This window comes from Bombina bombina, chromosome 3 (assembly GCF_027579735.1).
Source record: "Bombina bombina isolate aBomBom1 chromosome 3, aBomBom1.pri, whole genome shotgun sequence".
Lineage (NCBI taxonomy): Eukaryota > Metazoa > Chordata > Amphibia > Anura > Bombinatoridae > Bombina > Bombina bombina.
The window spans coordinates 1,153,486,401-1,153,499,304 of NC_069501.1; the positions used below are offsets into that span (position 1 = coordinate 1,153,486,401).

General features: G+C 36.6%; 1 protein-coding gene across 1 annotated transcript in view; it reads right to left on the bottom strand.

Annotated features, from left to right (window-relative positions):
• Positions 1 to 922: 922 nt before the first annotated feature.
• The window catches only part of ACAT1 (acetyl-CoA acetyltransferase 1), a 29,752-nt gene continuing 17,770 nt past the window's right edge, over positions 923 to 12,904 (bottom strand). Inside the window, exons 8-12 of the mRNA XM_053708550.1 lie at positions 11,988 to 12,083; positions 7,898 to 8,011; positions 7,205 to 7,269; positions 1,668 to 1,825; positions 923 to 1,163 (exon numbers count right to left, since the gene is read on the bottom strand). Of these exons, the coding sequence (XP_053564525.1) occupies positions 1,043 to 1,163; positions 1,668 to 1,825; positions 7,205 to 7,269; positions 7,898 to 8,011; positions 11,988 to 12,083 (554 nt within the window). The 3' untranslated portion in view covers positions 923 to 1,042. The remainder of the gene's footprint in view (positions 1,164 to 1,667; positions 1,826 to 7,204; positions 7,270 to 7,897; positions 8,012 to 11,987; positions 12,084 to 12,904) is intronic.

Below are 12,904 nucleotides of genomic sequence, written 5' to 3' on the forward strand. Positions count from 1 at the left end.
ATGCATAGCTTGGCAGCCATTTTGTTTCGTATGTGCTGTTTTTAAAACCTACAAAAATCTTCTCTGAAACCGCTTATGGCACAGACTTGAAATTTTGTTTACATAGTTATCTTATGACTAACATTCAGATTTGTTCAAGAGAAGTTGATAGGTCATGTGGTTTGGCAGCCATTTTAAATTGTTCAAAACCGCTTAACGATATTTTTAAAATAATAAAACAAAACCCGTTTTACAAAAATGCTTTATTTTTTCCATGTTTGACATCTATGGTGAGAATTATTGTGCATAATATGGAGGCTGTATATCATATGATCTGGCAGCCATTTTGTTTTATGCGAAAATTTATTTTCTCTGCAACCGCTTATGTTAGAACTGTGAAACTAGCTGTATAACCTTACATTGTGACAGAGTCACACTTGTCCATGTTGAAAGAACTGGTCACAAGCTATGGCAGCCATATTGGTTTACACGAAAATTTGATTTCTTTGCAACTGCTTATGTTAAAGCTGTGAAATTTGCTGTATAGCTATATATTGTGACTTAGCAGCTTGTATGCCATTGCAAAGGCGATGCGCGTGGCCACCTCTATTGCTGCTTGCAGCTATATTTATCTTTGACATTCTTAAAGCCACTGACGCTTTTATTAGACATTAGCATTAATATAAGTTGCTGTACAAAAGCTAGAAACTTAGAAATACAAAAATGTGCCTCTTACAATTTGAGTAAAGCGGGTACACAAGACAAACCAGTAGAATTATTCATTTCATGTGTTGATTTGTTCAGTTGTATGTTGCTAAACAACTTTACACTGTGCTGGCTGGTAGCTACAGTGCAATTAATGATTGAAGTGTATCTTACCAATGATGCCCTCAAATAGATTACCTGGAGGGTAGTAGAGCAGAAAAAGGCTTGGACATAGGGCTATACAAAATGCCATTGGTTTATTGAATGAACAAAAATACTAGTAACAGATATCAAAGCATTTTGAAAGTAAAGTGCATGGAGTGTGGCTACACTGCTCTCCAACAGCAATATGTTTATTTTACAGCTTCTCAATCAGGATTGCAGAGGCACCTCCTCCTCCGTTGCAGATTCCAGCGACACCAAATTGTCCTTTCTTTAGTGCATGAACCATGTGACCAACAATTCTAGCCCCTGACATTCTGGAAAGAGAGAGGGGGGGGGCGCACAACTTATTTACAAGGTCACAAAGCCCATAGAAAATATATATTAACATAAGCAGTAACTTAAAGCTTTATGTAATATTTTTCTTTAAAGAAATAGAAATGTGCATGGTGCATTTTGATAGTTTTTCCAGTTAGACTGTGCCATATAGATAATATCATGCTCACACCTGTGGAGTTTGAGCCAGCACTGATTGGCTAAAATGTAAGTGTCAAAAGAACTGAAATAAGGGAGCAGTCTGCAGAGGCTAAGGTACAAGGTAAAAAGTCTTAATATAACAGCATTGGTTATGCAAAACTGGGGAATGGGTAATAAAGGGATTATCTTTAAAAAAAAAAAAAAACAATACAAATCCTGGGAGTAGACTGTCCCTTTTTGAGAGGGTGTGGTGTTTGAATACTGGTGTGGGCCCTCACATGCTTATGCTGCAAAAAAAACAAACAAAAAAAAAAAAAAAAACACAATATATCAGTTGTACTCACCCAATGGGATGCCCTAGGGACACTGCTCCTCCATTCACGTTTACTTTTGCAGGGTCAATCTCTAACATTTTTATATTGGCCAATACAACTACACTAAATGCTTCATTTATCTCCCACATCGCAATGTCTTCTTTCTTTAGACCTGCATCACTCAGAACCTAAACACAACACACAAACAGAATTAGATTCACTTTAATACAGGGAGAATAGTTAAACTGGAAATAAAAAATATAAATATATTTACCCTAACACAGTAAACAAGTTATTCGTATTTGATTTATCAGTTGTGTTTTTCAATAATATCCCTTGGAGCTTTGTAGATAAAGTGCCTAATCATGTGTGTATTAACGTGTGCAAGAAGATAATATATCAAATATTTCCCTTAGGGGGAAGGATATTGCCCTTACCCACAGGGGGTGCTGGATGCAAATAACGTAAATTAAATGAAAAATAAGTAGCATCCCCAGAAACAATATTCTCTAAACAAAACAGTCTCACCCTACCACTGTAGGGACAAAATATTAAAAAAACATAACTTTTAATAACACTAAAATATATAAACACATTTAAAAACCATGAACTAGGTTAAAAGATATATAGGCAGGTAAGGTCAGATACACGTAAATCCTAATAAGGCTATAATCCTGTTAAAATTAACACTGCTTTGTACTGGACTGAGGTTGATGGCAAATTTTGATTTAGTCTTTGTCTTTTGACTAAAATGCCCTTTTAGTTTTAGTCATCTGAATTGTTTTAGTCTTAGTCAACTGAATCTCCAGTTTCGTCTTTGATAAAGCTTCAGTGTGAAAAGTGCACCAGGCACCTACAGGCAGGTTTTTGTCCTGATTTGAGGATTCCTATACACCTCCACCTATTTGGTAATATATTTTTTGAAACAAATGTTTGTTTTTTACCCAGGCTAGTACGGTAATACCCAGCTTTCTTAAATAATTGCTCTGGTAGTTACACGTGAGCTTAGTAGTTCACCATCCCATTACGCTCCTGAGAGGAGGTTTATAAGTCACTGTAGACCATAGAAAGGGATCTTTTGTATTCGTGTAACACAGATCAATGGGGATAATTACCCACTTTGTACTAGACTGAGGGTAATAGGATTATAGCCTTAGTAGGGATTTACGTGTTTCTGACCTTACCTGCCTGTATATCTTTAAAATATATAAACACCTTTAAAAACATTAACTAGGTTAAAGTGTTATTAAAAGTTATGTTTTAATATTTTGTCCCTACGGTGGTGGGGTGAGACTGTTTTGTCTAGAGAATATTGTTGCGTTTGGCGAGTGCTTTAGGGATGCTACTTGTTTTTCTTCTGATTTTATTTAAAGTGTCTAATCAGCCTCCTTCAAACTGACAAATACAGATTTAATTTTTTAATGTCAAATACTATTCAGGAGTGCTCATTGCCTGCTAATAGAACACATTTTTACTACTGGAACCATTTCGCTTCTTAAAAAAGGGACAGTCTAGTTAAAATCAAAATCATGATTTAAACTTTCCAATTTACGTTTATCATCAAATTTGCTTTGTTCTCTTAGTATTCTTTTTGAAAGCTAAACCTAGGTAGGCGCATATGCTAATTTCTAAGCCCTTGAAGGCCGCCTCTATCATGACATTGAGCATTTTTTACAGCTATACAGTGCTAGTTAATGGGAGCAAGCACAATTTTATCTATGGCACACATGGAGTTATATATGAGTCAGCACTGATTGGCTAAAGTGCAAGCCTGTCAAAAGAACTGAAATAAGGGGACAGTCTGCAGAGACTTTGATACAAGGTAATTACAGAGGTAAAGTGTATTAAAAAAGGGACATGAAACACCAAAACAATTCTGATGATTCAGATAGAGAATACCATTTTAAACATTCCAATTTACTTATTTTATTTGCTTAGATCTTCAGATATCCTTTGTTGAAGAACTAGCAATGCACATGGGTGAGCCAATCACACGAGGCATCTATGTACAGCCACCAATCAGCAGCTACTGAGCCTATTTAGATATGATTTTTTACAAAGGATATAGAGAGTAAAGCAAATTAGATAACAGAAATAAAATTGGAAAGTTGTTTAACCCCTTAGTGACCAGAGCACTTTTCCATTTTCTGTCCGTTTGGGACCAAGGCTATTTTTACATTTTTGCGGTGTTTGTGTTTAGCTGTAATTTTCTTCTTACTCATTTACTGTACCCACACATATTATATACCGTTTTTCTCGCCATTAAATGGACTTTCTAAAGATACCATTATTTTCATCATATCTTATAATTTACTATAAAAAAAATGATAAAATATGAGGAAAAATGGAAAAAAAACACACTTTTTCTAACTTTGACCCCCAAAATCTGTTACATATCTAAAACCACCAAAAAACACCCATGCTAAATAGTTTCTAAATTTTGTCCTGAGTTTAGAAATACCCAATGTTTACATGTTCTTTGCTTTTTTTGCAAGTTATAGGGCCATAAATATAAGTAGCACTTTGCTATTTCCAAACCATTTTTTTCCAAAATTAGCGCTAGTTACATTAGAACACTGATATCTTTCAGGAATCCCTGAATATCCCTTGACATGTATATATTTTTTTTTTGTAGACATCCCAAAGTATTGATCTAGGCCAATTTTGGTATATTTCATACCACCATTTCACCGCCAAATGCGATCAAATACAAAAAATTGTTCACTTTTTCACAAATTTTTTCACAAACTTTAGGTTTCTCACTGAAATCATTTACAAACAGCTTGTGCAATTATGGCATAAATGGTTGTAAATTCTTCTCTGGGATCCCCTTTGTTCAGAAATAGCACACATATATGGCTTTGGCGTTGCTTTTTGGTAATTAGAAGGCCGCTAAATGCCACTGCGCACCACAAGTGTATCATGCCCAGCAGTTAAGGGGTTAATTAGGGAGCTTTTAGGGAGCTTGTAGGGTTAATTTTAGCTTTAGTGTAGTGTAGTAGACAACCCCAAGTATTGATCTAGGCACATTTTGGTATATTTCATGCCACCATTTCACCGCCAAATGCGATCAAATTAAAAAAAACGTAAAATTTTTCACAATTTTAGGTTTCTCACTGAAATCATTTACAAACAGCTTGTGCAATTATGGCACAAATGGTTGTAAATGCTTGTCTGGGATCCCCTTTGTTCAGAAATAGCAGACATATATGACTTTGGCGTTGCTTTCTGGTAATTAGAAGGCCACTAAATCCTGTTGCGCCTCACACGTGTATTATGGCTAGCAGTGAAAGGGTTAATTAGGGAGTTTGTAGTGAGCTTGCAGGGTTAATTTTAGCTTTAGTGTAGAGATCAGCCTCCCATCTGACACATCCCACCCCCTGATCCCTCCCAAACAGCTCCCTTCCCTCCCCCACCCCACAATTGTCCCCGCCATCTTAAGTACTGGCAGAAAGTCTGCCAGTACTAAAATAAAAGGGTTTTTAAAAAAAAAATGATTTTTTTTTAGCATATTTACATATGCTACTGTGTAGGATCCCCCCCTTAGCCCCCAACCTCCCTGATCCCCCCCAAAACCGCTCTCTAACCCTCCCCTCTGCCTTATTGGGGGCCATCTTGGGTACTGGCAGCTGTCTGCCAGTACCCAGTTTACAATAAAAAAATGCTTTTTTTTTGTTTTTTTTCTGTAGTGTAGCTTTCCCCCCCCCACCCCCACCCCCCACAGACTAACCCCCACCACCTTGCTTATTGTTTACATTTTTGTTTGACATATTTGATATATTTTTTATTTCCCATTTTCTGTAGTGTAGCGGTTCCCACCCGCTCCCTCCCCGTGCACGCGCCCGCCCCCACCCTCCCGTGCACGCGCGCGCCCCCGTGCGCGCCCCCAGCCACCCCCGCCCACGATCCCGCCCCCCTTCACATCCACATGGCCATCGATGGCCGCCACCCGCCTCCCGGTCCGGCTCCCACCCACCAACGCAGGTAGCCACCGATCTCCGGTGCAGAGAGGGCCACAGAGTGGCTCTCTCTGCACCGGATTACTTAAAAACGTTATTGCAGGATGCCTCCATATCGAGGCATCACTGCAATAACCGGAAAGCAGCTGGAAGCGAGCAGGATCGCTTCCAGCTGCTTTCCACACTGAGGACGTGCAGGGTACGTTCTCAGGCATTAACTGCCTTTTTTCTGAGGACGTACCCTGCACGTCCTCAGTCGTTAAGGGGTTAAAATTGCATGCTGTTTCTAAACCATGAAAGAAAGAAAATTGGGTTTCATGTCCCTTTAATATAACTTTTTATGCAAAACTGTGGAATGGGTAATAAGATTATCTTATCTATTCTTTTTAAACAAGAATTCTGAAGTAGACTGTCCCTTTAATTCAACAATCCAGTTCTAAGGTAAAACTGAAGTCTTCAACTACCAACCACCAAATTACTCTATGTTGAAAATTAAAAAAATATATAAATAATAATAATAATCATAATCTTGAACATGTTCAAAACAGAAATGTTATTTGTTAAAATTCCAGCATGGACAGTTCTCTGCGGGATCTGCAGGTATTTTTCTACAGCTTAACAAAAAAAAAAAAAAAAACTTATCTTGCAGTAAATGCTTTGAGACCTTTAGGTTTTATCTTGATATGTAATGTGCCAACAGATTCTGCAGCACAATACGTGGGTACAGGAACTAGGAAACGCCTTAAACTTTAAATCAAGGCATTATCCTCTTGCCTTGGTTATGATCTTTATATATTGCTACTGAGACACAGAAGCTGTTTAGCATATTTTATTTTTACTAAAAGTATGAATTTCATATTCCAAAGTAAACAAAAAACAGATTGTGTTAAAAACAGCAAACAATTGACATGTTCAACAGATAACATATCACCTCAACTCTTTGATGACAGGGTCAATTTGTCTAAAAATTCGATTGCCAGATTTCAATGATGGGATCAGGTCAGGGGGACATCCTTATGACGCTAGGCACGCCCTTCCATCCAGGAAGCGCCATTGGCTTCAGGTCAGCCAAACGGCTAGGATGTTCTATTCCGTCCTAAATGGCTTATTTTGGCACCAAATGCAATTAACTTCCATTTTTGCTTTAAATATCACTGTGGGCTTGTAGGAGGGTACAAGACTTTTCGGTGTGTTGCTAGTTTTGTTTCGTCATTTTACCTATGGGCTTTGCACCTAGGTTGGACGAGGTTTAACTGCCCGAGTTGCTGGAAACTATGCATTTTTTTTATTTATTTTTTACTAAAATCCCAGTCTTAACACTGGGCAACTTGATGCAACTCCAACCACCTACTCCATCTCAACTTAAATGCACAGATGTAAATGCCTTTAGTTATAACAGTGTATACGAGAACAACTTGTTGCCTGATGTACAGGGAGTAGTCTATACATGGCTATTTTATTCTGTAAAGTTAGAGTGAAGAATAGAATAGGATGATATAACCCTAAACATCTCTTTATGGTCTACTACTATACTGAATATAGATCTCAGCAGTAACCATTACACTCACATATTAATTCTAGATAACCACAACAAATATGGCTTCTTACCTTAGGAATTGCATAGGCAGGAGCAATTGGAAAATCAATAGGATCAACAGCAGAATCTGCAAAGGCTATTAAAATAAACGCTTTTAGGGCACTGCAATAAGCATTTGTCTATAATTCAAACTGCACACCACCTGTGGGTTTATTATAATATTAGTATGTTCTATTTCCTATAAGCATTTCTTAAAAAAAAAAAAAAAAAAAAAAAAAAAAAAAAAATGTGTTTAGTATCTTTAGAGATTCAGATAGAGCATGCAATATTAAGCAACTTTTTAATTTACTCCTTTTATACATTTTTGTTCTTTGTATCTTTATTTTAAAAGCAGGAATCTAAGATTAGGAGCTGGACCATTTTTGGTTTAGCACCTGGGTAGGGCTTGCTTGATTGGTGGCTAAATGTAGTAATGTAATCAGCAAGCGCTACCCATGTGCTGAACCAAAACATGAGCTGGCTCCTAAGCTTGGAGTCCTGCTTTTCAAATAAAGATACCAAGAGAACAAAGACAAATAGGAGTAAATTATACAGTTGCATGCTCTATCTAAATCATGAAAAAACAATGGGTTTACTATCCCTTTAATGGAAAGAGTGAACCATATCAGAAACAAACTGTTTTAATAATCATGACTATTAACTATGGATTTGGAAGGAATGGGCTATGATACGTAATGTAGATATACAAATAAAAGTAAACTTACAAATGATTCTGGCAAGAGGCTTAACATTAAGCTTTTTCGCAGCATCTGATGTCATAAGAACCAAAGCAGCTGCTCCGTCATTCAAGGTGCTTGCATTCGCGGCTGTAACTGTCCCTAAAAAAAAAAAATATATATATATTTGAAAACTAAGCAGTGAATGAAGGTCTGAATAACAAAACCACCAACAATTCATACACAGTAATTTTTATTTTTTTATTCTAATAAGCAAATCAAAATCAATTTAGCCTTTAATATTTGAAAAATCTATATTCTATTTTTATACACTGAAAAGGCAAATGTATTTTGTGAAATTAAGAGAATTTTAGTGGCCAGTGCAGAGTTCCAAAAAAATTCACTTGAAACCTTTACCAACAGTAAATAAGAGTATGGGCAAGATCCATCAATTTGGGAATTGACAGGATTTATATGTTGTGAACCTATTCGCATTTGATCGCAAATTTGTGGGCCGCATTTGTTCCCCTTAGTTACCATTGCAAAAGTGAACGCTCGTGCAATGCCGCCCCCTACCCCAATGCAACCAATTGTATGAGTATGGCTTGTCAATATTCACAGTCAAATGGGTCCAAGGTGATTTTCATCCACCAACTTGAAGTTGATGAGTGTTCTCTTTAACAAAGAAGACCACAGAAATTAAGCAAATGGGATGACAAAAATATTTTATTTTTTTTTACATATGCTGTCTGAATAAAAAAAAAAAAAAAAAAAAAAAATATTGGGGTTTCATATCCCTTTAAGGCTTTGGAAAGTAAAAATGTAATCTGCACGAATTAGAAAAAGCATGCGATTTCAAGACTCCTACATTCATTTCTATTTGACTTTGTTATACAGTGGATATAAAAAGTCTACACACCAGTCTACCTTGAATAAGGCCCCAGTTCCAGCTGAAGAAAAACAGACCCAAAGCATGATGCTGCCACCACCACCATGCTTCACTGTGGGTATGGTGTTCTTTTGGTGATATGCAGTGTTTTTTGCACCAAACATCTTTATTGCCAAAAAGTTAAACCTTGGTTTCATCAGACCATAACACCCTTTCTCACATGCTTTTGAGAGACTTAAGATGTCTTTTTGCTAAATTTAGCCGGGCTTGGATGTTTTTCTTAGTAAGAAAAGGCTTCCGTCTTGCAGTCTACCCCATAGCCCAGACAAATGAAGAATACAGGAGATTGTTGTCACATGTACTACACAGCCAGTACTTGCCAGATATTCCTGCAGCTCCTTTAACGTTGCTGTAGGCCTCTTGGTAGCCTCCCAGACCAGTTTTCTTCTTGTCTTTTCAATGTTGGAGGGACATCCAGTTCTTAGTAATGTCATTGTTGTGCCATATGTTCTCCACTTGTTGATGACTGTCTTAACTGTGTTCCATGGTATATCAAATGCCTTGGAAATTCTTTTGTACCCTTCTGATACCTTTTAACAATTAGATCCCTCTCTGAGGACCATGGCTTTTGTGTAGGATGCGACTAAGAAAATGTCAGGAAAGACCAACTAGAGCAGCTGAACTTTATTCAGGGTTAATCAGAGGCACTTTAAATGATGGCAGGTGGGTACTGACTCCTATTTAACATGATTTTGAATGTGATTGCCTAATTCTGAACACAGCTACATCCTCAGTTATAAGAGGGTGTTCACACTTATGCAACCACATTATTTTAGTGTTTTTGTTTAATTTCCTCCACCTTAAAGATTTCAGTTAATGTTTTTCAATTGAGTTGTACAGTTTATAGGTCACATTAAAGGTGGAATAAGTTCTGAAAGGATTTATCTTTGTCTAATTTTTTTTACATCACAGAAACCTGACATTTTAACAGGGTTGTGTAGACTTTTTATATCCACTGTATGTTCATAAACTACACTACTGGGAGCTAACTGGTGATTGGTGGACACTTTCGCTTGTCATTTAGAGAGGTGTTCAGCTAGCTCCCAGTACTGCATTGCTGCTCTGAAGTTGGCTTTAACAGTGTTGTATCCCTTTGCAGAGGTTATGCATACTTTTAAAGGGACAGTCTACACCAGAATTTTGTTTTAAAAGATAGATAATCCCTTTATTACCTGTTCCCCATTTTTGCATAACCAACATTGTTATATTGATATACTTTTTACCTCTGATTACCTTGTATCTAAGCCTCTTGACAGCCCCCTGATCACATGACTTATCTATTGACTTGCATTTAAGCCAATTAGTGCCGACGCTAAATAACTCAGAGCGTGAGTAAAATGTATACGGCCCACATGAACTAGCACTCTTGTGAAAAGCAAATAAAAAAAACGCATGAGATAAGAGGCTATTTTAGCGGCTTAGAAACAGGCAGAAATTTAGATGTTTAAAATGTTCTAAAGTATATTAATATAACAATGTTGGTTGTGCAAAACTGGGGAATAGGTCGTTAAGGCGCCATCTTTTTAAAAATACACAAATTTTAGTGTTGACTGCCCCTTTAAGATTGCACTATTGCTTGTATACAACATCCTAACATTTTAGAGCATTTTCTTTTTCCAACTTTAAATCTCCAAGTATAAAAATAGTCAGAGATCTTTAGTCAACTATAGCAAGGACTAATGAATACTAAATCCATAAGCAATAGAACTAACGTTTCATAATATATCTATATCTCCATCAATCTTTATATATCTATGGCCAGAAGAGCAGAAAAATGTTAGAATGAGACCATTAGTCAAAAAAAAAAAAAAAAAAAAAAAAAATTCTCCCGTTTATAATAAAGATTTGAACTAGAAAGTTGCATGCTCTATCTGAACAATGAAAGACAAAAAAAATGGGTTTAATATCCCTTTAATAACAGGTAATACAACCATCCAAGTCTAAAAGACCCTGATTTAAAGGGACAGCCTACAATAGAATTTGTATTGTTTTAAAATAGATAATCCCTTTATTAGCCATTCCCCAGTTTTGCATAACCAACAGTTATATTAATGTACTTTTTACCTTTGTGATTACCTTGTATATAAGCCTCTGCAAACTGCCCCCGATCACATGACAATTAGTGCAGCGTCTGCCACAACCCACGTGCTCTAGCACAATGTTATCTATGGCTCACATGAACTAGCACTGTTATGAAAAGCCAATTTAAAAAAAAAAAAAAAAAAATGCATGTGATAAGATGCTGTATTTAGTGGCTTAGAAACAGGCAGAAATGTAGAGGTGTAAAGGTTATAAAGCATATATAATAATGTTGGTTGTGCAAAGCTGAGGAATGGGAGGTAAAGGCATTATCTAGCTTTTTAAACAACATTGGTGTAGACTGTCCCTTTAATGCCCCAGCTCCTCATGCACACTTCACTAGGGGACCCCCTTCTGAAGGCTGACTGAAAATTTCTTCCCAATAGAAATAACTTTAGAGGAAAATTAGAATAACTTCTATAAATTTGGTCCACATCTTTGTTCTTTAAAGGGACAGTCTAGTTAAAATTAAACTTTCATGATTCAGATAGGGCATGAAATTTTAAACAAACTTTCCAATTATTAAATGTGTTTGTTCCCTTGGTGGTATTTTAGAAAGCTAAACCTAGGTAGGCTTAAACTGATTTCTAAACCGTTGAAAACCGCCTCTTAGCTCAGAGCATTTTGAAAGTTTCACAGTTAGACAGTACTAGTTCATGTGTCAGATAACATTGTGCTCACTCCTGTGCAGTTATTTAGGAGTCTGCCCTGATTGGCTAAACTGCATGTCTGTCAAAAGCACTGAGATAAGGAGACAGTCTGCAGAGGCTTATATACAAGGTAATCACAGAGGTAAAATATATATTAATATAACTGTTGGTTATGCAAAACTAGGAAATGGGTAATAAAAGGGATTATCTAATTTTTTTTTTTAAACAACAATTCTGGTGTAGACTGTCCCGTTAACATTTGTGAAAAATCAGTATTCTTTCTATTGTTGCCAACTGACATACTGATGATCCGACGAGTTTAATAACATTCATATTGGATTTATTCATCTCAGTAGCTTGCTAGTAAGTATTCGGCAGTATAGTAAGCGCACTAATCAACTTGCATATTACATACAAACTCGAATTCTTCTTTAAATAAAAAGGCCTTTACAATACCCACCATTGTCTTTTTGAAAAACTGTCTTCAGCTTTGAGAATTTACTGAAGTCAACCCTTTTGTATTCTTCATCTTCCTGAACTAGGACATCAGGTTTTCCTGTATGGGAAAATAGGTAAATATGTGGGCATCATTTTAGGAACAACAAAGCTTCATATATTAGCAAGCAAGTTTGTCTACGGAATAATAAAGTGTCAATGGAAAATATTTCAACATTTATATACATCTAACCCAATTAATTAGTTTGAAGAGTAGTTTAGTGATAGTTCAACCTCTTTCCCAATAGTAAAATTCAGCCAAATCTTTTCATTGCATTACAGAGTTTAGTTGAAATATTTCTTTATCAGAGTCAAATAATTTAGTATATAACATAGCAACTGTTACGTTACATGCTTCTATACGAGGAGAACCAACAATAAATCAAAACAATTATACAAACCAGAAGCTCTTACATCATCCCCTATCCGTACAAGTAAGATTGTACACTGAAATTCTACAATAGGTATCCTGTTGATCAACACATTCCCTGAAACATTTCCCCCCCTTTTAATAACACATCTCATGGAACAAAACCAAAGCTCCAACACAAACAAAACAATTCTGTGGCACGTAATGGTGGGCACCAAACCAGTTTCGGATTCTGTCCAGTCTCTTATCTCCCCTAGGAGCTAATGAGCCTTAACAAGCGAGTCCAGAATATCGAAAATGGGTAGCATTCTTATTTGTCAAAAACCTGTCCTTACCGTATGACCTAACTGTCGCACTATATCTTATAGCTTTGTACATTATCCAGTAGAACCATATTGTAGTAAAATGCTTCCTGGTCCCCTGAATGTTGGCCGCTATCTCTGACATAGTGTATATGTGCTCAACCTTATCTAGTACCTTGGCCCAGGCTGGTGCTCCCGTCTTCCAATGTC